The sequence below is a fragment of the Balaenoptera borealis genome, assembly GCF_965194805.1.
Source record: "Balaenoptera borealis genome assembly, chromosome: 14".
In the NCBI taxonomy this organism is placed as follows: Eukaryota; Metazoa; Chordata; class Mammalia; order Artiodactyla; family Balaenopteridae; genus Balaenoptera; species Balaenoptera borealis.
In genome coordinates this window covers 70006382-70033731 of record NC_138875.1, presented here as the reverse complement: position 1 = coordinate 70033731, position 27350 = coordinate 70006382, and the positions used below count along the sequence as shown (strand labels likewise).

Genomic DNA, 27350 nt, shown 5'->3' with positions numbered 1-27350 from the left:
TTACACCAGTGGAAAGAGTGTGAATGTGAAAGTGAGATTTGGCAGACCTTACCAGGTTGACAAATTTAGGCCTCTCTTTTCTTGTCTCTTTCTGTCCCAAGGTGCTGGGATTTCACTTTGTAGCTCAGCTCAATCCCAGGTTGTCCCTACCTGGGCAGCGGGAGGAAGACTGGCGGGTCCCTGTGGGGGTCTTGAGGAGGGTGAGCAGAGGCACGTAGTGGCAGCCACAGGTGGAGCATCCCCAGAAAGGCCCTGACTGTGGCTGCTTGTTCCACAGCCAGCGTGGGAGGAAGGGAGGAGGACCGAGAGGGCCTGGGGGTGAAATAGGCTCACCTGGCCTGGCACGCCTCCCGGCCCTGCCCCACCTGCTTCCAGTGAGTCCTCACGTCAGGTGTAGAAAGACCAGTGAGGGAGGCGTGGGTCTGGTACCTGGTGGGGTGGGACTCTTCCCAGGCCTGCCTGATGGTGGCGTTTCCCCTGGGTTTTCAACCCTGCACTTAGAGTCCACACCCCCTTCAGGCTGCATCCTTGATCCCTGTGCTTGAGAGTGTTGCTGGACCACCCCGAGCACTCTGGATGGAGTTGACCTTGTTCCCATCTCACCCCAGCAGAGGGAGCCCAGGACTGGCTTCTTCAGAGTGCCCGGTTGCAGTGCTGGTCCAGTGAGCAGCTCGAGGGTCCCATGACGGCCCTGGCCACAGTGGAGCTCTTTGTCGTGATCGTTCTTCCTGCTCACTTCTCAGATGTCCTATCTGCTATGTCACGGGGCTGCAGGCTGGCCCCAGTGTGCACTGAAGCCCACTCCCCTGCGGGGCGCTGCACATAACTGTGATAGGGGCAGGACTGCAGACTGACTATGAGCTCTGCGAGTGCCGGGTCTCCCCTCACAGCTGTGTGTGCACCTTTAGCCAGATTACCTGGCCTCTGAGTCTGTTTCCTCACTCTGGTCATTAATTAGATCCCCTCCCAGGGTGCCTGTGCGAGTCAGGTAAAATGCTTAGCATAGGTGAAACGCTTGGTAAATGACAGCCGTGTTTGTCATCATCACATTTAACTCTCACAGTAGCTCTACAAGGTGAAGAAACTGAGGCTCTGCAGAGTTAAGAGGCTGCCCCAAGGTCATGGGTAGTGCGTGGAGAGTGATGATTCAAAGCCATCCGGGCCTGTGTACCATGGTACTACACTACTGTCATTGCCCTGGTCCCCAAAGAGGGAGGAAACCCAAAAGGAAACACCACCCTGAAGCCAGGATTAGCTCTTTAAGGGCCTTCAGGTGTTGTCTAGCTCATCCCCCTATTTTACAGTTGGAGAAACTGAGTTCAGGGGCATATATCCAATTATGGAAGTGCTGGGCCTAGACTTCAGACTCCCAGCCTAGAGGCCTTTGCTCAAGGCTGCTTTGGCCCCATGGAGACACCATGGTGTGTGGTTTTATTTATTTATCAACTAAAACAGGGATACTTTTTAAAAATTTCAGTTTAATCACGATATGACACTAATTCCTTAATATCAATTATCTAGTCAGAGTTCAGATTTCCCTGATTTTCTCATAAGTGTTCTTTGTTAGTTTTGTTCTTACAGTTTGGGTTTTGAATCTGGATCTTTTTAAGGTCCATGTTTTGTAGTTGGATGAAGCTTCTTTCAAGTGTCTTTCCATCTGAATGTCCTGCCATCTTTTATTTGTTGAGGAAAGTAGGTTGTTTGCTCTGTAGGTTTCCCCCAGGCTGCATTTTGATGATTGCATCCCTGTGGTACAATTGAACGTGTTACTCCCTCCCCCTGTATTTCCTGTAAATTGTAGGTAGAGTTAGAGACCTGATCAGATTCCATTTTTAGCGGGGGAGGTGGGTGTGCAGCACTGTGTCAGAGACGTTGCGTGATTTTATCAGGAGGCACAGGCTGTCTCTATTTTTGAGATGTTAGTAGCATTGACGACTGATGCCAGGATCTCTTAATTCATTAGGAAATTCATGTTTTTATTATAAAGATTTTATTCAGAATTATATGAACCTTGCTGAATTTTCCTCAGGAAATTGTTTTCCAGAATGATCTCCATTAGGCCACTTTAATTCATTAATCAGTTTTTCATAAAGGCATTGAATTATTTTTAATTATTTTCCATTTCCACTTTACGAAGATTTTAAAAATCTCTTCTTTTAAAACTTTATAACAAAGACGAGTAACTGAATAGTTTTTTGAATAGTCATATTTTTATGAGTATATAGCCTTCTCTTTAATGGCCATTATTTTTACCAAATTCAGTTGTCCTGAGCCACATATTGCAGATGGAAATTTTGTCGAGAAGATTTGATTCTTCCATCAGGTTTCGTCAATTTAAAATCCTAATCTTGTGTATTTTTAGCTGTTCTGTTTCATTTTGGCTGATTCTGTATATAAGTAACAGTCACTAAACATTGGCTAAAAGACTGACAATTATTCATTTTCTAGCCGGTTCTCTGTGTGAAGCAGCGAAGGGGACAGAGACCCTCGGGGGCCGTGGTGGTGCAGGGAGACGCTGTCAGGAGAGAGAGCAGGGCAGAGCCAGAAGCTGCCACCCTCCCGGTGCTAAGTTCCTGGAGGCCTGCTGGCTCAGAGCAGCAGTTTCCGCCTGAGTCACTCCTGATGCTGTCCCTGGAAGGCGAAGGGGAGCTCCCATTGGTGAAGGGAAAGGATGGGCCTCATTGACCTTTGTGATCAAATTACTCCATTCTGTCCCCATCTCCTCTGATTGCCACGTTTAATTACATGTTTAACCATTGTGAGTAGGTGGCTGTGGCATCACCGTGTCTCTCTGCTTACAGCACTAGGTCACCTTGTCTCCAGTCTATGTGATATATCTTTTTCTGGGAATTTTAAAGGGGACCTATTTCTGTGATAGCGTGAGATTTGGTAAAAAGTGAGATAGGCACAATATCAAAGCTTCACATTGGATGTCTCTGGGGTAGAAGGAATCTGTTTTGCTCCTATGAAAATTCTGATTATTCCTATTGTGTCACAGGGCTTTGCTCCCCTGAGGAAAAGGCTCTGGTCACCATGTAACTCTTGAAGGGATAGGTTTCTTAAAAAATTGATGGTTAAGAGTATTACTGTCTTTGATGGAATAGAGTAAATCCTGGCTCCAGCAGTTACTAGCAGTGTGATCTTGGACAAGCCATATCTTTTAAAGCCTTGATCTTCTCCTCTGTAGAATGGAAATGATGATACTCCCTACCTCACAGGGTTATGAGTATCTGATGACCTCAGGCATATAAAGGGTCTGGCTTTGATCATCAGTGAGAGGGGACGTTATCACCGCCAAATGCCCACGTCTGCATCGAAGCAATGGGTTGGCCGGCGTTCTCACTGCAGTCTTTTCCCTCTTCCAGTGACTTGCTGTCTCCTGACTCAGTCCTGAGCTGTTTGTATCCTGGGGATCATGGAAAGAAAACTCCAAATCCAGCCAATCAGTATCAGTTTGATAAAGTTGGGTGAGTCAGCAGCATTTCCTCCTCTCCCAGCCTCTCTGCTTCTGAGTTTCTCCTGTGGCTCAAACCCAAAGCTGGAGACCTGTTAGGGCCAGAGGCCTCCCAGGGGGCAGGGGAGGTGGCGGGGCAGGAGGGAGTGCTCTATCCAGAGAAGAGAACACATGCCTTTTCCTGCTTATGAGGCCATGGAGGGTGGGGAAGGGTGGAAGGATCAAAACTCTGGGAACGTGATAATAGATGTATTTAACATTTTAATTTTCTGAGGATTAAAATTTTTAAAATATTTTATAAATTGGTGGACTGATGAAGAGATCAAGTACACTGCCTTTTTATTGAGATTTGCTAATGAGTTGAAGGCTGCCAAGGGAAAAAGAGAAAAGTGACTAGGAGAGATGAAATTCACAGTAGGAAACTGATGAAGTTAAGAGGCTTTGCTGGCAGCTGAGCCTGTGGGACCGTTCTGTTTTGGGGGGATGAGAAGGTGGGAGGAGGGATATATCCGGGGACCACTGCAGAAATGACTTATAGAATCATTTCATTCTGTGTTCTTTCCTGCAGCATCCTGACTTTGAGGGACTACGTACTTGACTTAGGGCATCCCTATTTGTGGGTGCAGAAGCTGGGTGGCCTCCACTTCCCCAAAGAGCAGCCCCAGGTGTGTCCACTGATCCGGTCCCCTTGGCTGAGGACCTCTATTTCTCTCCTCCCATACAGACTCCAGAAGGGCTTTGGGACTTTGAACTAGCAGAATGCTATCCCTCTGGGCTATGATCTATCTTCCCTCCACTCGGGATACTAAAATGTCCAAGGCCTACAAGTGTTTAGGTACCTTTTGCCTTTGCCATGAGCCTGTTAGCCCTCTAGGTCAAAGTAACTTGGATCCTTGCCCTGCGTGCAGTGCGGCTCCAGGTGCTTTCACCCCTTGGTCTTATGTACGAAGGTGCCAGAAATGAACCCCAGGGGACCTGGCACCTTAGCAGAAGCCTTCCTTTTCCACAGCCTCTCAAGATCTCAGCAGCTTGTATCGTTCCTGTTGGGACTCAGCCTCTGGCCTGTCACAGCAGGGAAACCCTGCTGTCCCCAGAAGGCATCTCAGGACGTGGGTGGTCCAGGCTGCCACAGGCAGGCAGGTCCTAGGAGAGAGGGGTGCCTGGAGGAAGGGATGGGGAGCTACTAACGTGTGCCGCTCGCTGTCCTCCACAGCACACTGTGATCGCTGACCACTCGCTGAGCGCCAGCCACATGGAGACCACCATGAAACTGCTGAAGACCAGGGTGCAGTCCCGCCTGGCCCTCCACAAGCAGTTTGCCTCCCTGGGTAAGCTAGTGCTAGTTAGGGCTGTGGCCTGAGAGCCACTCAGACAATGCAGGGACAAAGACAACGGAGCCCTGCACTCAGATTTCTTGAATCCTGATGACAAATCAAAGCGGGCTGGCTTTCTGGCTCTTGTTGAGCAGAGGTGTTAGCTGGGCCACTGGGGAGAGCTGTAGGCCGCCAAGCAGAGGTCTGAGCTCCCCTCAGGGCCACCAGGGCTGTGTCAGCCCAAAGCCTTTTGGGGGCCCAGGTTAGCAGATTGGTCAGGAGCATCATGCTAGGTCAGTGCACGTCAGACTTTGATGTGCGTTTTATTTATTTTTTTAAAAAATATTTTTTTTTTTTAATTTATTTTTGGCTGTGTTGGGTCTTCGTTGCTACGTGCGGGCTTTCTCTAGTTGTGGCAAGCGGGAGCTACTCTTCGTTGCGGTGCATGGGCTTCTCATTGCAGTGGCTTCTCTTGTTGCAGAGCACGGGCTCTAGGCACGCGGGCTTCAGTAGTTGTGGCTCGCGGGCTCTAGAGCACAGGCTCAATAGTTGTGGCACACGGGCTTCGTTCCTCTGCGGCATGTGAGATCTTCCTAGACCAGGGTTCGAACCCTTGTCCTCTGCATTGGCAGGCGGATTCTTTTTTTTTTTAATATAAATTAATTTAATTTAATTTATTTATTTATTATTTGTGGCTGCATTGGGTCTTTGTTGCTGCGCGCGGGCTTTCTCTAGTTGCAGCGAGCAGGGGCTACTCTTTTGTTGCGGTGTGCAGGCTTCTCATTGCGGTGGCTTCTCTTGTGGAGCACGGGCTCTAGGCGTGCGGGCTTCAGTAGTTGTGGCACACGAGCTCAGTAGTTGTGGCTCGTGGGCTCTAGATCACAGGCTCAGTAGTTGTGGTGCACGGGCTTAGTTGCTTCACGGCATGTGGGATCTTCCTGGGCCAGGGCTCGAACCCGTGTCCCCTGCACTGGCAGGCAGATTCTCAACCACTGCACCACCAGGGAAGCCCCAGCAGGCGGATTCTTAACCACCGTGCCACCAGGGAAGTCCTGATGTGCGTTTTAATAGGAACCTAATTCATTCCAGGCAGCCAGAATCGTGCTGGGAGAAGAGCCATGAGCACAAGGCAGAGCCCTGCTTTTGTGGAGCTTATGCTCAGCTTACTTGAATACAGCTGTCCAGGGATCCACACCTCATCCCTCCCCTGACACCTGAGCTGACATCCTCCAGGGTGGGGCTGAGCCCCTGTGTTTTCCATAATGTCCCAGGTGATTCTGATGAGCCCTTGACCAAGATGGTGGCCATGTGGGGCTTTTCATTTGTTCATTCTGTAAATACTTGTAACAGCCTACCATGTACAAGGGACTTGTAAGGAGTGAGGGTTAAGATCTTTCTGATCTAAAAGAGCCACTATCAGGAAAGGCTTTGAGTTCCCAGGACCCGTCTGGAGGCCTCACGTGGACCCTGTTTTCTCCAGGGCAGCACTGCTTGCTCCCCATCAGCATTGCTTAGTTTGTTTTGTCCCAGGGTTGGGTGCTTGTCATCCTGGACAGCGTTTACCGTGTTGGCACATTTGCTTATTGAAACGCCAGCAGGAATTCACCCTGGAGCAGTCCTCCTGCTCTTTTCCCTTAGAGGAACCAACACAGAACACTTCAGTCCTTCCTCCATCAAGGTCAGCTGTGAGAACAGCCCTCTTGGCTATTTGGTCTAATTAACAGTCACTGCTGCAGAGACACCGTACATCTCTGATTCTGGCTGCAGGGGGTTTTTTTGTTTGGCAGGCCATCATTTGCATTAAGGATAAAGTGCTGCGAATGCTGGTGCTGGGTCCGGCCTCAAGCACAAGCACTGGGTAAAGGTCAGGTTGGTGTGCCTTCGTTTCTGGCACGTGTTGGCCTGGGCACCTGAGTACCGAGTGTACCTGGACAGCTGGCAGGGCCATCGGAGCCCTGCAGAGGATGCTAGTTACCCAGCTGTGACAGCTGATTTCTACCTGTGACACCACCTGTCCTGCTCTCTTTTAGAACATGGCATTGTGCCAGTTACCAGCGACTGCCAGTACCTCTTCCCTGCAAAGGTTGTCTCTCGTCTGGTGAAGTGGGTGACGATTGCCCATGAGGATTATACGGTAGGTGGAGGGGTGACAGGCCGCTGTTGCTGTCCTGGGGACTGCAGGCCCACGTCACCGTTCAGCTCCTGCTCCTCTACCAGAAGGGCAGGGGATTTGACTAGAGGAGCCACCAGTTCACCGCTTGTCCTTGGTGACTTCTAGGAGCTGCATTTTACCAAAGACATCGTGGAGGCGGGACTGGCTGGGGACACCAATCTCTACTATATGGCACTCGTGGAAAGGGGCACAGGTAATTGCTCTGCTGATCACAGTTGCTCTAGGCAAGGGGAGCCGCTGAGAATAAAACATTCCTGGGAGTTGCCCAAAGGAAGCGAAAGATCCTGGAATCCTGCAGTGGGGACTTAGCAAACAGTCATGGTTGTGAGAGGCAGCATTCAGCCAGGACTTGTTCTGCAACAGTCATGTCTGTGCTTTATCAGCTAATCCTCAGGACAGTCCTGGGGCTGGTGATATTCCTGCTTTGTAGGTGAGGAAAGTAGGGCTTAGTCACAAACCCAGTCTGACCTCTGAGCCTGAGCTCTTAGCCCCTTTGTTTCATTGCATTTTAGAATCAGATGCCTGCTCGTCCCCCTCTTCAGGGAAGGGCTGTCACTCTCAGGATGTGAAGTACAGGACCCTCCTCCCTCTCTGCAGTCCCTGCACTCACTTGGGAGGCATCGAGAGCTGTGATTCCTCACAGCTGTCCTGGCATCTGATCGGCCAGGGCTTCCTGCTGGAGCCACCCCAATGCTGGCTGTGGTGCTGTCATCCGGCCCCAGCCTTGGCAGGTCTGGCACAGCCTGCAGGATCCCACCCCAGGGGCTCAGTGCTGAGGCCACAGGGCGGAGGAAGTTGTCTGTAGTTCCAAGACAGTACGAGACATGTCAGGAAAGGTTGCACTCTTTGATGTTCAAGTTTCTCTATTTCTTCCCTTCTCCTTTTCTTTTCTTTGCATGTTTTTAGAAATATTCTGAGGAAATTAAATAATTTCAGATACAGTTGAGGCTCCTTGATCCCATTTCATTCTCACCCTGATGATAGGTGACTGCTATTTGGAATTTTGCATTTGCTTTCCATCCTCTCCCCCCTTTTTTTTTTTTTTGGGTGAAGCGAGTTCATCCTGATCCTTTCAACCAAATTAGCTCTGCTTTTAGCTGTTTTGCTTCTGAGTTTGTTTGTTTGTTTGTTTATTTTTGGCTGTGTTCGGTCTTCATTTCTGTGCGAGGGCTTCCTCTAATTGCGGCAAGTGGGGGCCACTCTTCATCGCGGTGCACGGACCTCTCACTATCGTGGCCTCTCTTGTTGCGGAGCACAGGCTCCAGACGCGCAGGCTCAGTAGTTGTGGCTCACGGGCCTAGTTGCTCCGCGGCATGTGGGATCTTACCAGACCAGGGCTCGAACCCGTGTCCCCTGCATTAGCAGGCAGATCCTCAACCACTGCACCACCAGGGGAGCCCCATTCTCTCCCCTTTTAAAAAATACTTTAACCTCATCCCTAAACAACAGAGTGCTATTTTGAAAGGGCACAAAATATGCATCCAGTAAATTTACAAAGCCCCAGGGATGGGAAGTCATTGGAAGACATCACTTCTGCTTCTTGGTTGAGCGGAAGAAAGCTTGGAAAGATGATAAGTATTCTAGATTCGTACATGGAATGAATGTGATCATTTAAATTTTCATTAGATGCATTATAGAATTTGAAAAATTAAGAGTGAAATTTAAATGAATAAGTGGACAACAATTACATGGTATGGGTTAAAAACAAAAAATTCGTGAACAGAGATAAACCCTGAAATATGTGCAAACTATTATGGCAGAAGCAACAGGAAAGTGTCACTTTTTAATAAATGTTGTTGCGACTGTCAGGGAAGAATTGTCTTAACCTACACTCTCTTGTTCTCTGTTATTTATTTGAATTACTGGTGGGTCAGAGAGCTCCTTTTTTCCTCCATAAATAATGAAAAAGGAGTGGCTAAATGCTTAGCCCATTGATGGAGAGGATAAATGTCATCCTATTGAAAAAGGCAAAGGCTATCACCAGAGAAAAAATGAAAAAGTTAAAAAATGCAAATATTTCATTTAATGATTATGAACACAGCTTTGGCATCAGGTAGTTCTGATTAAACTCAGCATTGCTGCTTTGCAACTGCTTGATGATCTTAAGGAAGTTTCTGTCAGAGCTTCAGTTTTTTTATATGTAAAATGGGATGATAATAATGGTACCCACCTCAGAATCGTTATTAGGATGAAATAAAATGTGTGCAAAGGGCTTAGCACAGTGCTTGGAAAGCAGTAGGTAGTCATTAAATGTTAGCTATGAAAAAGCTGCACATAACAAAATAGATAAAAATAAAGAACAGAATAGAAAAAAATATATTTGACTAATGTAACAGCTAATACCCAATATTGTTGAAAAGGAAAAACAGATAGGAAACCTTCACATGGGAAAATCCTTAACTTGCTGGCAAATAAATGCCAGTGAAAACAAACTTCTGTCAAAGGAGTAAATAGAACTCTTGGGCAAACTCATTGTGGACCAGACTCTGGGGAGTCCACACAGCTCTGTGTCCTTGGAGGGACCAGAGTCACAGGACCTCACATTCTGCAACCTGGCAGTTCCACCTGGGAGATTCTAGAACAAAAGTAAAAGTCAGTTAGTGCCAGAATGTGCTCTGAGCACTTGGATTAATGTGAGACACAGAGCTAGCCTCAGGGGTCCAGCGGGGAGGGTGCCTTGGCTAACAAGCCAGGTCTCAGAACTGAGTTTTCCTCCTTTCCCCTCCCTTCCCAGCTAAGCTCCAGGCTGCCGTGGTGCTGAACCCCGGCTACTCCTCCATCCCACCCATTTTCCAGCTCTGTCTGAACTGGAAAGGGGAGAAAACCAACAACAACGACGACAATATTCGGGTAAGGACCTGCTGGGGGTGGTGGGAGGAGCAGGGAGAGCCTCCTTGGGGAGGTTGGCAGTGGCAGAACCTGCCGCAGCTGAGGGCTTGGGCACTGACACAATTCCTGGCGCAGAGGGGCCTGCCGGGGTTTGTAGAATTTGCTGGAGGGTGCATGACGTAGCAGAAAGAGCTCAGACCCATCTCAACCCCTTATCTAGCTTGGGGTCCACAGGTTCACCCTATTTATGAAATGGGGATAATATAAATACCTGCCGTGAAAGGTTGTTGTTTGGGCTTCTCTGGAAATGAGAATAAACTCAGATGCACAGAAAGTGCTGGAATGAGATGATGTCCAAGATCATTGCACCTGTTAATTATTGTTATACCTGTGGATTTGATTCAGTAGTCATGGAGCACTTTTTTTTTTTTTTTAATTATTATTTATTTATTTATTTATTTATTTATTTATTTATTTTTGGCTGTGTTGGGTCTTCGTTTCTGTGCAAGGGCTTCCTCTAGCTGCGGCAAGTGGGGGCCACTCTTCATCGCGGTGCGCGGGCCTCACTATCGTGGCCTTTCGTTGCGGAGCACAGGCTCCAAACGTGCAGGCTCAGTAGTTGTGGCTCACGGGCCTAGTTGCTCTGCGGCATGTGGGATCTTCCCAGGCCAGGGCTCGAACCCGTGTCCCCTGCATTAGCAGGCAGATTCTCAACCACTGCGCCACCAGGGAAGCCCCATGGAGCACGTTTTTAACCCTAACACTTGATTTGGATCTTATCATGAGATTCCTCTTCTACACATCTTTGTCTCTGTCTGTGGACGTGCAAGGCAGGGAAAGTTCTGAGTCAGGATCAGGAAGACCCCATTGTCTTGAGGAGAGGGAGCCTCAGGACAAGTCGGTCCGGCTTGATGTGCAGAGGCCCAGCTCCTGCGGAGGCCCGGGTGCAGTTCTTATGAAACCATCAGACCCAGCTGGCCTGAAAGTGGTGCTGAGTTTCTGGTTTTCCCACCCATAGGCCATGGAGAGTGAGGTCAACGTGTGCTACAAGGAGCTGTGCGGCCCCCAGCCCAGCCACCAGCTCTTGACGAACCAGCTGCAGCGCCTGTGCGTGCTGCTGGACGTCTACCTGGAGACGGAGAGCCACGATGACAGCGTGGAGGGGCCCAAGGAATTTCCCCAGGAGAAAATGTGTCTGCGGCTTTTCAGGTGAGGGGAGGGGCGCGGGTGCCGGGCCCAGGGGCCTCCAGCCCTGCCTCTCACAGGGACCTGGGGCAGAGGTGAGCCTGGCGTGGAAGGCACGCACGTTTCCTGGTTCACTAGTCTCCATTCACCGTGGAAATTAAAATCCTGCTGCCAGATTTCCTGGGGAGAACTTGCTCCCTTCTTCCTAAAACTTTCCCTGTGGCCTCCATCCTACCAGCCTGGTCCAGTTGTTCATCATGAACACCCCCCAGAGGTGGGTCACACGCCAAGTGAGCAAGAGGATTTGACTGAACTTTCCTTTCTCTACTTTCTGTGGAAAACAGTAGGTTTGCTTTTCATAGTCCAAATGAACCTTTTAAACAATATGCATCCCACCAGTCCCCAGAGTCTGCTCTACTTCCTAAGGTACTCACACATCTAGGGGGATCACAGCTACAGGCAGTCAGGCGTCACAGAAGGAACCAGCTTTGAAGTAACACAAACACAAGTGCAGATCTCTGCTTTCCTGCTCACCAGCTGTGTGACTTTGGAAGAGTCACTTGAGCTCAGCTCTGAACCTTTCCCAAAGGTGTTACCTTCTACCTCATGATGAAGTAGAGAGAGTTCATGTAAAGCTTCCAGAATGGATCCCGGCACAGGCGGAGGCTCAGAAAACGCCAGCAGGTCCTGATATTGGTATTTAGCGTGTCTGCACGCACAGCACTGCGAGCTGCTTTTCTTTCGCCTTGGTGTTGGGTCCTTTCTTTCCCTTTCATCCCTTAACTAGTGTTCTTAGAGCCAGTTTCAGAACTCCAGAGTCCACACTGCTCAGGCATCCCTTCCCTTTTGGGCAAGGGGTTGGGGAGGAATGGTGTCTGCGAAGGGCTAGCATCTGTATCTAATCAGGACATCCCTTTGTTCTCTGTCAGTCTAAAAGGTGCCTTACCTGCCTCTTACCTTCTTCTCACACAGCCAGCTTCAGCTCCTGGAAGCTGCCCCAGCATCTTCCCACCTCCGTCTGGCACCTCCACCTGGCCTGGTTTGTCATGCTAGCTGATAATAACCAGCTGCAGCCCCGGAGTGGCTGCTGACAGGCAGAGCTGGCGGCTAGATGTTGGTGCCTTCTAGGACTTGCTTTCCCTGGTGTGTCTGCGTGAGAACTCAGCTCTTACCCCCGCTCCCAGCCTGCTGTAGCACATTTCCAGGGTGGGAGTTCTCACACGGCCAGTGTTTATATTCTGTTATCGAATGGTTCCCGAAGGACCCATTTTCTGAAGTGGTTGGTATGTCTCCCAGGCTGAGCTCCTCCGGCAGGACATTCTGGGAAGGTGCTCCTTTGGCTACTCAGATCCAATTAATTCCATGACTGATGAGATGTGGGATGTGAGGTTCTTGGCCTGGAATTCAGCTGACCACTGGAATCAGGCCAAGGGGCTGGGCTGCAAAGGGCTGGCCTGGGCCGCAGGAAACGCAAGGTCTGGCTCTGCCCGTGGCTGGGTACCTTCAGGCTATGGGGTCTCCGTCAGCTGTACGCCTAGACTAACCTGTATGACTGCACCCTTCTGATGTTGGGGAGGTACATGACGTCGTGACTAGGAGCAAAGGCTTTGGGGGACTTGCCCTGGTGGTCCAGTGGTTAAGACTCCGTGCTTCCAACGCAGGGGGCTTGGGTTCGATCCCTGGTCAGGGAACTGAGATCCCACATGCTGTGGGGCACGGCCAAAAAAAAAAAAAAAGAGCAAAGCCTTTGGGGCCAGAAAGGCCTAGGTTCAAATTGCAGCTCCAGCCTATGTGATTAGGGTCTGTACTTAACCCCTCTGAGATTCAGATTCCTTATCCCTAAAATGGCATCCACTTCAGGTGTTGTTGGGAGGATGAAATTAAACCAGGCGGAGCATGTAAAGTGCCAAGCACAGTGCAGGCAGAGTAAGCCCTCCCTTAAGTAAGTGATTGCACAGCCCTACACACACACACCCCTACACACACACACACACACACCACACACTGCCTCTCACCCTCCCTCAGACCAAGATCCAAGGTGTCACCTCCTGGTTACCATTGAATGTCAGTCATAGGCAGATAAACGAGGGCCCTTTAGCTGGATGTCATTCACTGTGGAGTTGTATGGAAAAGAACCCTGTGTGAAGTTTTTTGTTTTTGTTTTTTTTTTCCTTCCCTGTGTGAAGTTTTGCTTGGGGGGCTCAGGATTGGAGCTGAAGCACCTAAGCTTCGCAGGGTCCAGGCTTTGGCTGTGATTGTCAGCCTGCCTGTGGCCAGCAGGCTTTGGCATCAGACCTGGTTTTGAATTTGTGCTGTGCTGCTTTCTGACCATATAATGTTGGGCAGACAGTTTACGTCCCTAAGCCTGTTTCTTCATCTTTAGAATCTATAAAATGATAGAAATAGCGTCTAAGAAGTAGTGAGTATAAAGCACGTGGCTCTTGGCAGGAACTTTGTACAGATTCGTTTCACACACAGACTCCTACCTGCATGGGACTCTCTCTGCAAAGGAGGATTTTATGGGTTTTTTTAAATCATAGAAATAAAACATGTTTGTTGTTAAATATAACAAACAACAGTGAGCAGTTTTGTAAAAACACTAAAAAGTGAGGGTGCCCAAGCCCTGTCCCCCAAAGTGCACGTCGTCAATGAGGGCCCTTCCAGGTTTGTGTTCATGCCTTTGCAGGCACATAAAGACATTTTTTCAGAAGTGCGTCACACCTGTCATATTGTTCTGCAGTCTGCTTTTCTTACAACATTCCATTTTTTTTTCCTTAACAGCTAATAGTAGTCCCTTGTGTGGATGAATTGTAATTTATTTTATCAGCCCAAAGCGTATGGTATTAAAACTATTCTCCCTTCTCCTGTTTCTCTAGGGGCCCCAGCAGGATGAAGCCGTTTAAATATAACCATCCGCAAGGATTCTTCAGCCATCGCTGACCTCCCACTCGGCCTGTTGTTTCCCCCCAGACCCAACTGCTGCGCGTCTGCTTTCTGCTCCGGCGCACATGTAGCTCTTGATAGTCTCCAAAGACAGGTTTTCTATTTCTAGCCTATTAAAGTGTCACCTGACCATGTGGCCTTTGTCTGTGTCTCCTTAGGGAAGAAGGGGTGGCTTTGCAGTCTGGATGGGCAGGTGGGAGCTGTGGCACAATGTGAAAGAGCATGTGTGGATAGGCTTTCCCTAGGTGGCCAAGAAAAGCAGAGTGAGAACAATTCACCTTGCTTTGGCAGGTCCTCATTATCTTGGTATTTGTTATGCTAAGTCCCTGCTGTTAGCAGGTGGCAGGGGAAGCCAAAGTCGCATAGCACAAAAAGCAAAAGCTCTTTTTCCCCCTTCCCCTCACTCTTTCCACTAGACCTTGTCACTGTCTCTGATGGCCAAATTCTCCTGACTGGTGGCTGTCATAAACATCTGACAATGCAACGGAAACAGACAAATACATCCCAAAGAATAATTGTAAATCTTGCAGGATTTCATGAAGTTGATGAGAGTGATGTTGGAAAATCACATGCAGAGCTACTGTCCAGTGATGCTGTGGCAGAGTGAGACCAGGTGACATCTGAGGAGAGACTTCATGGTGATGACATGATAGGTACCTCAAAAAATAATGGTTTGACTCTCAAAGGATTAAGAGAAGTCCTGTATCCAAATGTAAAATAGATAGCTAGTGGGAAGCAGCCGCATAGCACATGGAGATCAGCTCTGTGCTTTGTGACCACCTGGAGGGATGGGACAGGGAGGATGGGAGGGAGACGCAAGAGGGAGGAGATATGGGAATATGTGTATATGTATAGCTGATTCACTTTGTTGTGAAGCAGAAACTAACACAGCACTGTAAAGCAGTTACACTCCAATAAAGATGTTAAAAAAAAAGTCCTGTGGAAATAGGTAACAGCCTTTAAAATGTTTGAAAAATTATCTTCTTTATAATTCTGCAAAAGTCAAACAAAATGAAGGATAGCACAGAATGTTCTTGGACAGTTTTGTCAGAAAAATTATACCCCGTCCCCCACCAAAAAGTCAATCCTGAACTCTTAATTCATTTTAAGAAATAAGATATAAAGATGTGAAAATATTGAAGAATTATTACACAGTTGCAAGTATAATCTAAAGTTTGCTAATTACAAAATGAAATAAATTTTATTTTTCCAGCTCTGTTGAAATATAATTGACATATAACATTGTGTAAGTTTAAGGTGTACAAAGGGATGATTTGATATATGATGTATTGTGAAATGATTACCATAATAAGGTTAGTTAACACATCCATCACCTCACATAGATATGGGGGGGATGGGCATGGGGGTAAGAACTTTGAAGATCTATTCTCTTAGCAGCTTTCAATATACATAAATAAACTTTGTTTTCTGTGACAGTCCCAATCAAATGGATTTTTTTCCTCCCAAAACATGCTTTGAAGTTTGGTTCCCAATGTACGTGTATTCACTCTAAATGGAATTTTAGTGGTTACCCTTGGATAACGTGGACCTCTGGTATGAAAGCCGTTTCTTCCTGTCCTCTGAGCTGACCACTGAGCATCTCTGTGGCAAGGATCTTCTGAGGCAGAACTAAGAGATTCCTAGTTCTGCCAGGATCCTGCACTTTATAGGTGGAAGCCTGAGCCCAGTGAGGAAAGGAGAATGGCACCTCTGGGGGTTGTTAAATAACCACCACCACCTGTGCCTTTCCTTCCCCTCAGTCTGGATCATTCGTTTGAATTCTGGAGGTAGATACTGTCCAGCCCTCAGGTCCTTGAACTTCATTTTGTGTGAGAGTCACCTACCCTGGGAGTAGGTTGGAAACACACATCCCCACTCTAATATTCGGACTCAGATGACCTAAGGTGGGCCAGGGAGGTATATTTTTAATGAGCTCCCCAGGTGCATGTTGCCCTAGTCTCTTTTTGGAAGTCGCTGTACTTTCCTCATTTTTCTTGGTGACTCCTCAGGTAATGCAGGAGGACTGATTCTCTGTGAAAAGCTCCCCTCTTCTGTCTCCTGCACCTTGGACAGCAACATGAACCTCTGGGAGCTTCTTTCTCTCACATAGTGAGATTTCTTTGTCTTTTCCCTGACCTACTTGCCTGAGACTCTGTCTCTGCCAGCATCCCCTTGGTCTGGCCACTTTCAAGCCTAGCATCTCACGGCCTGTACTGAATAAGATTGAAATGGAGCCTAAAAATAGTTCCTTTAATGGCCCCTGCATTGCAGCCTCCACTGTCTTCTTGGCTGGAAGGCGGCCAAACTGACTCAGCACACAAGCTCATCTCCGAGAGCTGGGACAAGGTTGCAAAGACAGCTTGTGAGGGCTGGGAGGAGGCTCTGCTTCCTGGGCAGAGGATATCAGGGCCTGTCGCCCTCCAGAAGAGATTTTCCCTCTTGAAAGGAACAAGCTGAACAAAAGAATCCTTTGGCCTTAAGGAGTAAGGTGTTAAAACTAGTGAGAAGCCCAAGACAATCCAGCCCCTTTGAGCTCCTGAACTGAGCCTTTTGTGTCTCCAGTGGGCAGATTAGGGGGAAGGGGCCTGGCTTGGGAGGACCTCAAAGCTTCCTCTTCAGCCTTGGCCTTGGCCTTGGCCTTGGCTGGGGCACATCCCAGATGGCAGCCCCCTTCTGTCATTCTCCCACACCTGGGACTCAGCCCAGGTTCCTTGCCTATTTAAAGCTATTACCCATATTCTTGATTGCTCTGTGTCTCCTAGTCTCTCCGTTTTTCCAATCTTGCCCTCCCCTAATTGTTTTCTCTGCAAATAAATCCAAAGACCCCTTTTATTTTAAGGGCATTCCTGATGATCACTCTGGGGAGACAAAGCTAAAAGCCCTATCCATGGGACGGAGCAGAGCTGCCAGGCTTCCAAAGGAACTTTCTCCCTGTCTCTGTAGCCCCAACTCTGGCCTTTCCATGGTGTTCAGCAGCCTCTCTGTTGAGCTCAGATGTCAAGCATCGACTTTGGGTCAGGCCCTGTGCTAATCATGATTTTACATTCACTGTCCTATTTAATTACAGCAGGCTGCCAAGGGTACACATTCCCTTCATGTTTGCAGATGAGGAAACTGAGATTCAGAGGGTTAAATGACTTGTCCGTTGCTCACAGGGTTCTTGAGCTGCCCACCCAGGATGCGAGCCCAGCGAGGTCTGTCTGCCTCCAAGGCTTACCTTTCCACAAGAGTAGCTTCAGGCTCAACATAGTTTCAGGCTGGCACTCTTTCTGGGCCATTTATTCATTTCAGCAACACAAGTACACCAGGAGTACTGTGGTGGTCAAGAGTTACAGCCTGATGTCAGACTGACCAGCTGGGCCCTGTCCCACCCCTGAGCAGCTGTGTACCTTGGGCAGATTGCATGAATCACTCGAAGCCTCAGGGGTCCTCATCTGCAACTAGAGATGACAGTCAACCTTTCTCCCAGGGTGGTTGTGGGAATTAAGAATCAACTCAGCACCGTGTCCAACACCAAGCACTGCTCAGTAAAGGGGAGTGATTCTTGTCTGCCTCCAGGTTTCCGCCTGGAGAAGAGGCCTCCTGAGTGAGGAAGGCCTTACCTTCCTGATGCCCTTTCCCCTGCTGGAGGGTTCCCAGGCTCTGGAAGCCTCGCCCTCTCTGGCCCTGTCCCTCCTTTCCAGCCGCATGTCCACCAGTCAGTGGCCAAGCTGGGCTCTGTCCTCAGCTGGAGTCAGGCTCTCATTACCCGTCACACTAGGCCAACCACAGCCCGTTAGCCACGCATCTGTTCCCTGCTGTCTGTGGGCCTGTGTCCTGGTCCCCACCAGAGGATCACCTCAACTTCCTGGGCTCTCACCACATCTTGTTCTAACTTGGCTTTCCCCCACCTCCGCAGATGACCTAAGGTGGGAAAGGAAACCCCAGCACTCCCCAGTGGGGCTGGCGGAGAAGGATCCTCAGAGTATTTGTGAAATGAGTGAATGGATGGGGGTCCCAAAATATTTCAAAGATGGACCCAGTCTAACAAGTTAAAATGTAAAGTCCTACAGAAAGACCTAAAATCCAACCACTCACCCATGTGCTGGGATGTAACAACAGCTTGAGTTAAAATATGTGATAGTTTGGGTGAGCAACTGGTTTAAAATGCCTGATGGGGCACCTGTCCTGGCAATGCAGAGAGTTGGTAGACACTGTAATTATGCTATTCCTTCCCTTATTCCACAGAACCAGTACAATATTTACTTCCCACTGTATCCAGAATAACCACTTATAGGCTAGATGTCTTCTATTTTCTGATTTCATACACATTTATTTATTTTCTTACTAAACTTGGATCACAGTGTACAAATTGGGTTTTTTTAATTTAATTTTTAGAATAAGTAATACATTCACAAGCTTCAAAAACCAGAAAGCATAAGAAGTGAAATACGGTGAAAGGTTTCACTACCAATCTTATCCCCCACCTGCCTAGTTCCCATCTCCCTCACAAATAGGCAACCAAGTTGCTTAGTTTCTTTTGTATCCTTTCAAATTCTTTAAGCAAACACAATTATTTTTGCACACAAATATCTTACTATATGCATCTTGATTTTTTTTCATACCTTGGATATCTTTCCTTATCAGTACAGAGATACAAAGTTTCCTTGTTCTTTTTTATAGCTGCATAATATTCCATTGAATTGATGTATTATAATTTATTTAGTCTTATTAATGGATATTTGGTTACCAATCTTTGCTTTAGTAAATAACCTGTGCACAGAGCCATTTCACCCATACGCTAATACATCTGTAGGTTAAACTTTCAAAAGTAGAAATACCAGAGTAGAGGGTCTATGTTTTCATAATTTGGAAGGATACTTCCCAATTCTCCTCCATGAGAGATATACCAGCTTATGTTCCCACCAGCAACCTATGAGAGGACTAGTTTCTCCACAGCCTCACCAAAATATTATTAAACTTTTGGATTTTTGCTGATACAATAACTAAAAAATTGCATTCATTATAGTTGTTTTTTTGTTTGTTTTTTTATTTTTAAGCAAAAGAGAGAATTCATTGACCCAGGTAACTAAGAAGTCCCGCAGAGGAAGACTTCAGGCATGGCTCGATTCAGCTGTTCAAACCGTGTCACTGTCACTTGAACACTGGCAGTAATTCCAAGGTGCTGTCTTCTCTGCTGCTATTTGTTCTCGGGGTAGCCTTTGGTAAGGCTTCTCTGCACCAACAGCTCCACAATATCATTGGAATTGGCTCTCATTGGATAAACTTGCATCACATGTGAATCTGTGAACTAATCACAGAGGCCAGGGGATAGTGTATGATCCGCAATGCCTGGAACATGTGCATCTCTGAGTTCTGGGTACATGGGGTCACCCAAACCACGTGGCCTATATTAGGTTTCTGTGGCTGCTGTAACAAATTACCACTAACTTGGTGGCCTAAAAACAACACCAATTTATTCTCTTACTATTTTGGAAGCCAGAAGTGCAAAATCGATTTCACTGGGCTAAAGTCAAGATTTTGGCAGGGCTGGGGGCTCCAGGAGGGAATCTATTTCCTTGCTTTTTCCAGCTTCTAAAGCTAGCTTCCTGTTTTACTTGGCTTGTGGTCCCTTCCTCCATCTTCAAAGTGCATCACTCCAATCTCTGCTTCCATCATCACATCACTTTCTCCTCTGACTCCTGCTCCCTCTAATAAGGAGCCTTGTGATGACATTGGGCCCATCCAGGTAATCCAGGGTAATCTCTCATCTCAAAATCCTTGACTTAATCACATATGCAAAGTCCAGGGATTAGGACTTAGACCTCTTTGGGGGATCATTATTCACCCTACTACATGGCCTGAGAGTGGGGACGTGTGGTTTCTCTTTTTATCAGTAAAAGAGAAAATGGAAGCTAGAGTGGCAAAAGCCAACAGAGACCCACAAGAATGGAACATACAACCAATTTTATTACATAACCCTTTGTGTTTTACTCTTCTATATTTGTTCTCCTACCAGACTGCAGGCTCCAGAAAAGGCAGAACACACTTCTATTTTGCTCACCTCTATATCTCCAGGATCTTGCACAAGGTGGGTACAGTAGGAGATCAATAAATATCCCTTGGGGGCTTCCCTGGTGGCACAGTGGTTAAGAATCCGCCTGCCAATGCAGGGGACACGGGTTCAAGCCCTGGTCCGGGAAGATCCCACGTGCCACGGAGCAACTAAGCCCATGCGCCACAACTACTGAGCCTGCTCTCTAGAGCCCACGAGCCACAACTACTGAAGCCCGTGTGCCTAGAGCCTGTGCTCCGCAATAAGAGAAGCCACTGCAATGAGAAGCCCGTGCACCGCAATGAAGAGTAGCCCCCGCTAGCCGCAACTAGAGAAAGCCCATGCGCAGCAACGAAGACCCAATGCAGCCAAAAATAATTAATTAAAAAACATATATCTCTTGAATGAATTAACACATAAAGCTTATAGTCTGTAAGGAGAAGATTAAGGTAAAATGGTGTTAAATTTAATGAGTAACCTCAGATTTGGGATAGCAAGAAAGGCAGGAAATTATTTTTATAATCATTAATGTACTATTTTTTTTTAATTAATGTACTATTTAAGGCTGACATTCATATATATATAACTGTTAAAGACTCTCCAGGCGTTAGCAAAAACCATAGCAGCAACAAAAATCCCTCCCTCCCTGTATCTCCCTCATCTGGGTATTACAAACTTCAGGATAGACTTCTCAGAAAGAAGCCAGACACCAGAGATCACGTATGATTCTATTTATAGGAAATGTCCAGAATATATAAATCCATAGAGACAGAAAGCAGATTAGTGGTTTCCAGGGGCTGGGGGGAGGGGGAAATGGGAAAGACTGCTTAATGGGTAAGAGGTATCCTTTTGGAATATTGAAAAGTTCTGGAACTAGATAGTAGTAATAATTGTACAACATTGTGAATATACTAAATGTCACTAATGGTGAATTTTATGTGTATTTTCCTACAATAAATTTTTTTTTAAAAATCTACTGAGGTGAAATTCACGTAACATAAATTAACCACTTTAAAGCGAACCATCCAGTGGCATTTAGTACATTCACAATGTTGTGCAACCATCACCTCTACCTATCCTAAAACATTTTCATCACCCAAAGAGGAAACCCTGTACCCAATAGGCAGTCAGTCCCTATTTCTCCCTATCTCCAGTTCCTGGCAACCACCAGTCTGCTTTCTATTTATTTAGCCATTGATGGGAATTTAGGCTGTTTCTACCTTTTGGCTGTTGTGAATAGTTCTGCTATGAACATGTGTGTATATTTTTGTTTGAGTATCTGTTTTCAATTCTTTTGAGTATATAGCTAGGAGTGAAATTGCTTGGTTACATAGTAATTCTGTTTATCTTTTTGAGGACCCACCAAACTGCTTTCCACAGCAGCTACACCATTTCACATTCCTACCAGCAATGTATGATACAAGGTTTCCATTTTCTCCACATTCTCACGAACACTTGTTATCTCCCATTTTTATTTTATTATTATTTTTAAAAATACTTATTTATTTATTTTGCTGTGTCAGGCCTTAGTTGCTGCATGCAGGATCTTCATTGCGGCATGCGGGCTCTTTAGCTGCGGCATGTGGGATCTAGGTCCCTGACCAGGGATCGAACCTGGGTCCCCTGCATTGGGAGCTCAGAGTCTTAACCACTGGACCACCAGGGAAGTCCCTCCATTTTCAATCCTTTTAAATTTATTGAGGCTTGTTTATGGCCTAAGATATATGATCTGTCCTGGAGAATGTTCCATGTGCACTGGAGAAGAAATCTGTATTCTACTGTTGTTGCATGCAGTGTTCTATAGATATCTGTTAGGTCTCATTGATATAAATTACTTTTAAAATTAAAAACTTGTTTCTTTTTTGCAGCAACATGTTTACTAATACAGAGGTAATTTAGGGACTTCCCTGGTGGTCCAGTGGGTAAGACTCCATGCTCCCAATGCAGGGGGCCAGGGTTTGATCTCTGGTTGGGGAACTAGATCCCACATGCATGCTACAACTAAGAAGTCCGCATGCCGCAACTAAAAGAACCTGCATGCTGCAACTAAGACCCGGCACAGCCAAAATAAATAAAAATAAACAATAAATAAATAAATATTTTTTAAAATGAGGTAATTTAATTTATTTAGCCAATCTCCTATTGTATATTCAGAGTATTTTCCATTTTTCCAAAACATAAAGCGAAGTAAATATATTTTGTATTTGAATATTTCTGTACAGACCTGATTATTTAGGATATATTCCTAAAAGTGGCATACTTTGGTTAGAGTGTCTAAGCTTTTAAGGCTTTTGATATGTCTCATTATGTTGCCTTCCAGGAAGGTTTTGTCAATTTTCATTCCAATCATTAGTGTCAGAAAGTTCAAGTTTCTCTGCACACCCACAAACACTGGTATTACTGCCTATTTGGATCTTCTGCTACAAGCACTCAAGCCACTGTGGACAGTTATCATTGTTGCTGCCCAGCATCCACTCTTTTTTCTTCTGCTAACCATCCTCTAATTTTCTTTTGGAACCACACCTCACAAACTCTCAGTTTCAGTTTGAGGGGCCCAACGAGAATCAACCCCTGGACTTTTCCTGGAATATTGAAAAAGAGTTCTTTTTTCCCCCCAAGTTTCCTAAACAGGTGGGATGTAAGCCTGAAGCTTCTGGAGACCACATGGAGAGGTCCTGCCTGAGAATGAAGCCTACACAAAAGGAAACAGCTGAGAGATGAAGAAACAAGTGACAGGATCTTGGGGAACATCATTTGAGAATTCCCCTGGCTCTAGCTGTATCTGAAGCAAGTCAGCCTTCTTGAACTCCTTGGTTATGTAAGCTAATATGTTATATCAATCATTATTATCAATAGCAAGTATTTTGCTTAAACTAGTTTGATTCTGTTTGATTCCCCCTAAAAGAGTCCCTACTCTCCTCCCTCCAGGCACTTGGTAGGACTGCTCTGCCCATCCCCTCTAATGTTAGATATAACTGTGTGGATTGCTTTGGCCGATGAAATGTTGTCAGAAGAGACCTGTGTCACTTCTAGGTAGAAGTTTTTAAGAGCCTGTGCATGGTTTGCCACATCCTCTCGCCCCTGCCTTTGTGAACTTGGAAGCCTGGGTCTAGATGGATTCCCTATTAGCTTGGTCTTTGAGTGACCATTATGAACAGAGACCCCTGCCGACCTACCCAGAGTGTATAGCATAAGTGAGAAAGATGCTTTCTTTGTGTTAAGCCACCGAGATGTAGTTGTTTATTATTATAGACAGAACCTAACCTCTTCTTTCTGAAACAATCCCCCTGGGAAAAAAATGAAGGATGGTTTTCATCAGCTCAGCTGTATCTGTAGAGCCAACAGCTAACCAGCAGGAAGGGCACATCCTAAAGCAGTCAGCTCCTTCCACATTTCGTCTCTGTCCCCCAGGCCTCTAACATCTGACAAGCAATTCCATAGCAAATTGACTCTATTGGTTTTTCCTAAGGTTTGTTATCCTCCCAGAGGGAGGATGATTTTGTTTGGCAGATGGTTAAAGTCAGTCTGGTTGGTATCTGGCCAGCGAATCCTGCCTACAGCATTGGGTGCACGTCCAGTTAGGGCAAAAAAGGAGGGGCATCCTGGTCAGATCCTTCTGCCCTGCCTGTGCCACTTAGGGCCACCATGAGAATGATATCATCAAGGAGGGCTGGAGCTTTTGACATTCTAAATACCTTCAGCATCTGGTTTGGGGGTGGCCATGTAATATGTCCCTGGGGAGGATGGAGGCAGGATGGCAGAGTAAGGACGAGCCTGGGTTCTGTGGTCAGACAGGCCTGAATTTAAATCCACGCTCCACCTCTTCCTGGCTCTGGACTTTGGGCAAGGTCTGCTTCTCTGAGCCTCAGTTTCCTCAACTGAGAAATGTAGGTTCAATAGTGCTCACTTCATTGGGCTGTTTTAGACTGTGGACATAAAGTGTATAGTCCAGGGCCCAGTCCTTGGGGATGCTCAGTAAGTGGTGACCATGGATTCTAGTCTGGACAAGTCCCGTCTTTTCTTCTGTGGACCTCAGCTGAGACGATGATTCATGAGAGCCCTTGTAGCTCTAATACCTTTCATGTCTTCCCTGTGGTTTCAAAACTGAGAAAATGTAGATTTTCTAAGTAAGGGTCACTGAGGATAATTTATAAAAAAATCAGATTCTTAAGAAAATTAATATCCGTGTAATTCATGTTTTCTCTATAGAACAAATAGGAAAATGTAGCTCTGCTACCAACTGGCTGTTGGGCCTTAGGCAGGCTCCTGTCTCTCTGGCCTCAGTTTCCTCATCTGTATAACGGGATTGGACTAGATGCTATTTGGGTCCCTGTTTGCTTTGACTGGTTATGATTTACTTATAGTAATATACAGGGGCCTTTGCCTTCTCTTCCCAACCCCCATCTATTCTTATTTTCTTTTTTTCTTTTTTTTTAAGTCTTTATTGAATTTGTTACAATATTGCTTCTGTTTTATGTTTCAGTTTATCGTCGGGGAGACATGTGGGATCTTAGCTCCCTGACCAGGGATCAACCCACACCCCCTGCATTGGAAGGCGAAGTCTTAACCACTGGGCTGCCAGGGAAGTCCCTATTCTTATTTTCAAACATAGGTCTTAGGTTTTGGTATTTACCTCCATGTTTTTAATCATATACAATTTATTGATATATCAATTTTCTTAAACTTTTTATTTTGAAGTAATTTTAAATTTACTGAAAAGTTGCAAAGACAGCATAGAGAGCTCCTGAACGTCCTCACCCAGCTCCATCTCATGTTAATATCTTACATGATCATGGTACATTTGTCAAAACTAAAATTAAAATTAATGTTGGTACATTACTATTAACTGAATTACAAACTTTATTTGGAGGTCACCGTGTTTTCTACGAATGTTCCAGGATCCAGTCCAGGGTTCCACATTGCCCTGTGTCATTATGTCATCTTAGTCTCCTCTAGTCTGTGATAGTTTCTCAGTCTTTCTTTTCATTTATCAATATTAAGCATTTTCTCCAGAGGAGTATAAGAGATGAGTATTTTTGTCAATTACACACTCCATTTTCCCTTTCCCATTTTTTATCTTGATTTTTGGTATAATCCATATTCATTGCTTTTGTTATTTTTATGTAAATATTGTTACCTGTTGATTTGACTAATGTGTTATAATTACACTTCCTCATACATAATTTTTTTGTTTGTCTTGGAGTTATTTTGTTTTCTTTGAAATTGACTAAATCTTCCCACACTCTCCAGTAGTTCAGTAAAGGGCTTTCAATTCAATTTTAGACATGGTGGATCATGTCAAATAATTTATCAGTTTAATTTTTTTCTTGGAACCCCCCCTTCTCTCCCCAGACCCACTCTAGTCTAGATAGGGCTGCACAGCTCTTGTCCGTCAACTCTTCTTTGTCATCATCCTGGGGATTCCCTTCTTGTCTCTTCTTTGTTATAGTCCCTGTTTTCTGTATTCTTAGATTTTCTATTTCTTGGTTTATAGTCTCCTGTTGTTGGAGCATGTCCCCCTAGTGATTTCAGAGAAAGGATTTACGGGAAGTAACTTTTTGGGACTTTGTATGCTTTAAATTGCCCTTTATCTACCCTCACACTTGATTTATCAGTATAGACTTCTAGGCATTTCCCATCATTGAGAAGTTTGGGACCATTCTTGTTCTTGTTCCTTTTTTTTTTTTTTCCTCCTCTTTCTCTCTCTAGAATATTTTAGAATCCTATCCCTGGGTTCTGAAATGTCAGGTCCAGTTTATATAATTCAGATGGCTGACTCCACCCTGGATCTAGAGTTTGACATGTGACCCAGCAGGTCCAATTAGTATGTTCCATTAATTTCAGGATGGGCACATAACCTGACCATGTAATGAGACTCAGTTCTCAGACTTTGGTTGAACTGGTGGGGACACAATCTCTCTGTCCCTGATTTGCACCTGGAAGGGTACAAGCCCATAGCTACTTAGAATCTCCGTGAAAAGAAGGCCTTCCTGAGAGAAAAGCTGTATTAGTTATCTATTTTATTTTATTTTTATTTTTTGGCTGCGCTGGGTCTTCGTTGCTGCAAGCAGGGGCTACACTTTGTTGCGGTGCACAGGCTTCTCATTGTGGTGGCTTCTCTTGTTGCGGAGCACAGGCTCTAGGCACGTGGGCTTCAGTAGTTGCAGCACGCGGGCTCAGTGGTTGCAGTTTGCGGGCTCTAGAGCACAGGCTCAGTAGTTGTGGCACACGGGCTTAGTTGCTCCATGGCATGTGGGATCTTCCTGGACCAGGACTCGAACCCGTGTCCCCTGCATTGGTAGGCGGATTCTTAACCACTGTGCCACCAGGGAAGTCCAGTCATCTATTTCTATGTAACATATTACCCCAAAACTTAGTGGCTTAAAACAACAAACATCTATCATCCAGGTGCAGTTTAGCTGGGTGCTTCTTCCTTAAGGTCTCTCAGAAGGCTGCAGCCAGGGTGTTGTCTGGGGCTGAAGGCTCAGCAGGGGAGGATCTGTGTCTGTGCTCAATAGTGTGGTTGTTGGCAGGATTTGGTTTCTTGTTGTACTGAGGATCACAGTTCCTCACTGGCGGTTGGCCAGGGGCCTCTTTCAGTTCCTGGCAATGTGGGCTTCTCCTTCTTCCATTGGAATGAGCAAGCAGAATGAGCAAGAGAGAACAAGCAAAACAGAAGCCAGAATCTTTTTGTAATCTACTCTCAGAAATGACATCCCATCACTTTGCCATATTCTAGTCATTACAAGTAAGTCATGAGGTCAAAGTTTTACAGTAAGGACCCCACATAAATCTACAAGAGCACCACAGCTTTCAAAATCATGTCCGGAGAAGCATGTTGGAGTCCAATTAAGTGACTATTGACAAATTGTTCCCAATAGTTGGTGACTATAGTCTTCACTACAGGTGAATTAGCTACATATGGCCCCTCATTCAGAAAGCTCATCCCTCCTTACAAAAAAGGACACATGCAGAGCTCTTAAATAGATGGCTCAGTGTCCTCAGGACCTCACCTGTTCCCAGACTTCAGCATGCATTAGAATCAAGTGGGACTTGGTGAAGCATTCACTTCACCAAGTGAGCAATCACCTCATTTTCTGATTCAGTGGTCTAGGGTGGAATCAAGGAATCTGCATATTTATAAGGCTCCCAGATGATGCTTATGTAGGTGGTCCATGGACCTCACTGAGAAACCACACACCAGGCCACCTGTCTACAAGATTTTAAAGATAAAGCACCGAGCACATTGCCTGGCACATGGTTTGTGCCCGGTAAATAGCCCAAGAGAGGCCTTGTAACTGGTCCCAGACCCGCACAAGACATCTGATTCCCATTCAGTCCTGTGCATTAAGAGTGAGATCAAGACCTCCCTTGCCCATCCCCCAGCCTGCCCACGGGAAAAGAATAACAACAGCAGCA

The 27350-nt window shown here is 46.2% G+C and overlaps 1 protein-coding gene across 5 annotated transcripts in view; it reads left to right on the top strand.

Moving 5' to 3' along the window:
• THOC5 (THO complex subunit 5) overlaps positions 1 to 14031 on the top strand; it is a 31723-nt gene extending 17692 nt beyond the window's left edge. For 3 of the 5 annotated variants that reach the window (XM_082354715.1, XM_082354713.1, XM_082354714.1), the window contains 9 exons: positions 3366 to 3467; positions 4023 to 4119; positions 4668 to 4782; positions 6798 to 6901; positions 7046 to 7133; positions 7453 to 7671; positions 9675 to 9790; positions 10788 to 10978; positions 13831 to 14031. In XM_082354715.1, the coding sequence (XP_082210841.1) occupies positions 3366 to 3467; positions 4023 to 4119; positions 4668 to 4782; positions 6798 to 6901; positions 7046 to 7133; positions 7453 to 7671; positions 9675 to 9790; positions 10788 to 10978; positions 13831 to 13894 (1096 nt within the window). In that variant the 3' untranslated portion in view covers positions 13895 to 14031. The remainder of the gene's footprint in view (positions 1 to 3365; positions 3468 to 4022; positions 4120 to 4667; positions 4783 to 6797; positions 6902 to 7045; positions 7134 to 7452; positions 7672 to 9674; positions 9791 to 10787; positions 10979 to 13830) is intronic. The other 2 variants (XM_082354717.1, XM_082354716.1) reach the window with 1 other exon arrangement.
• The last annotated feature ends 13319 nt before the right edge of the window (positions 14032 to 27350 follow it).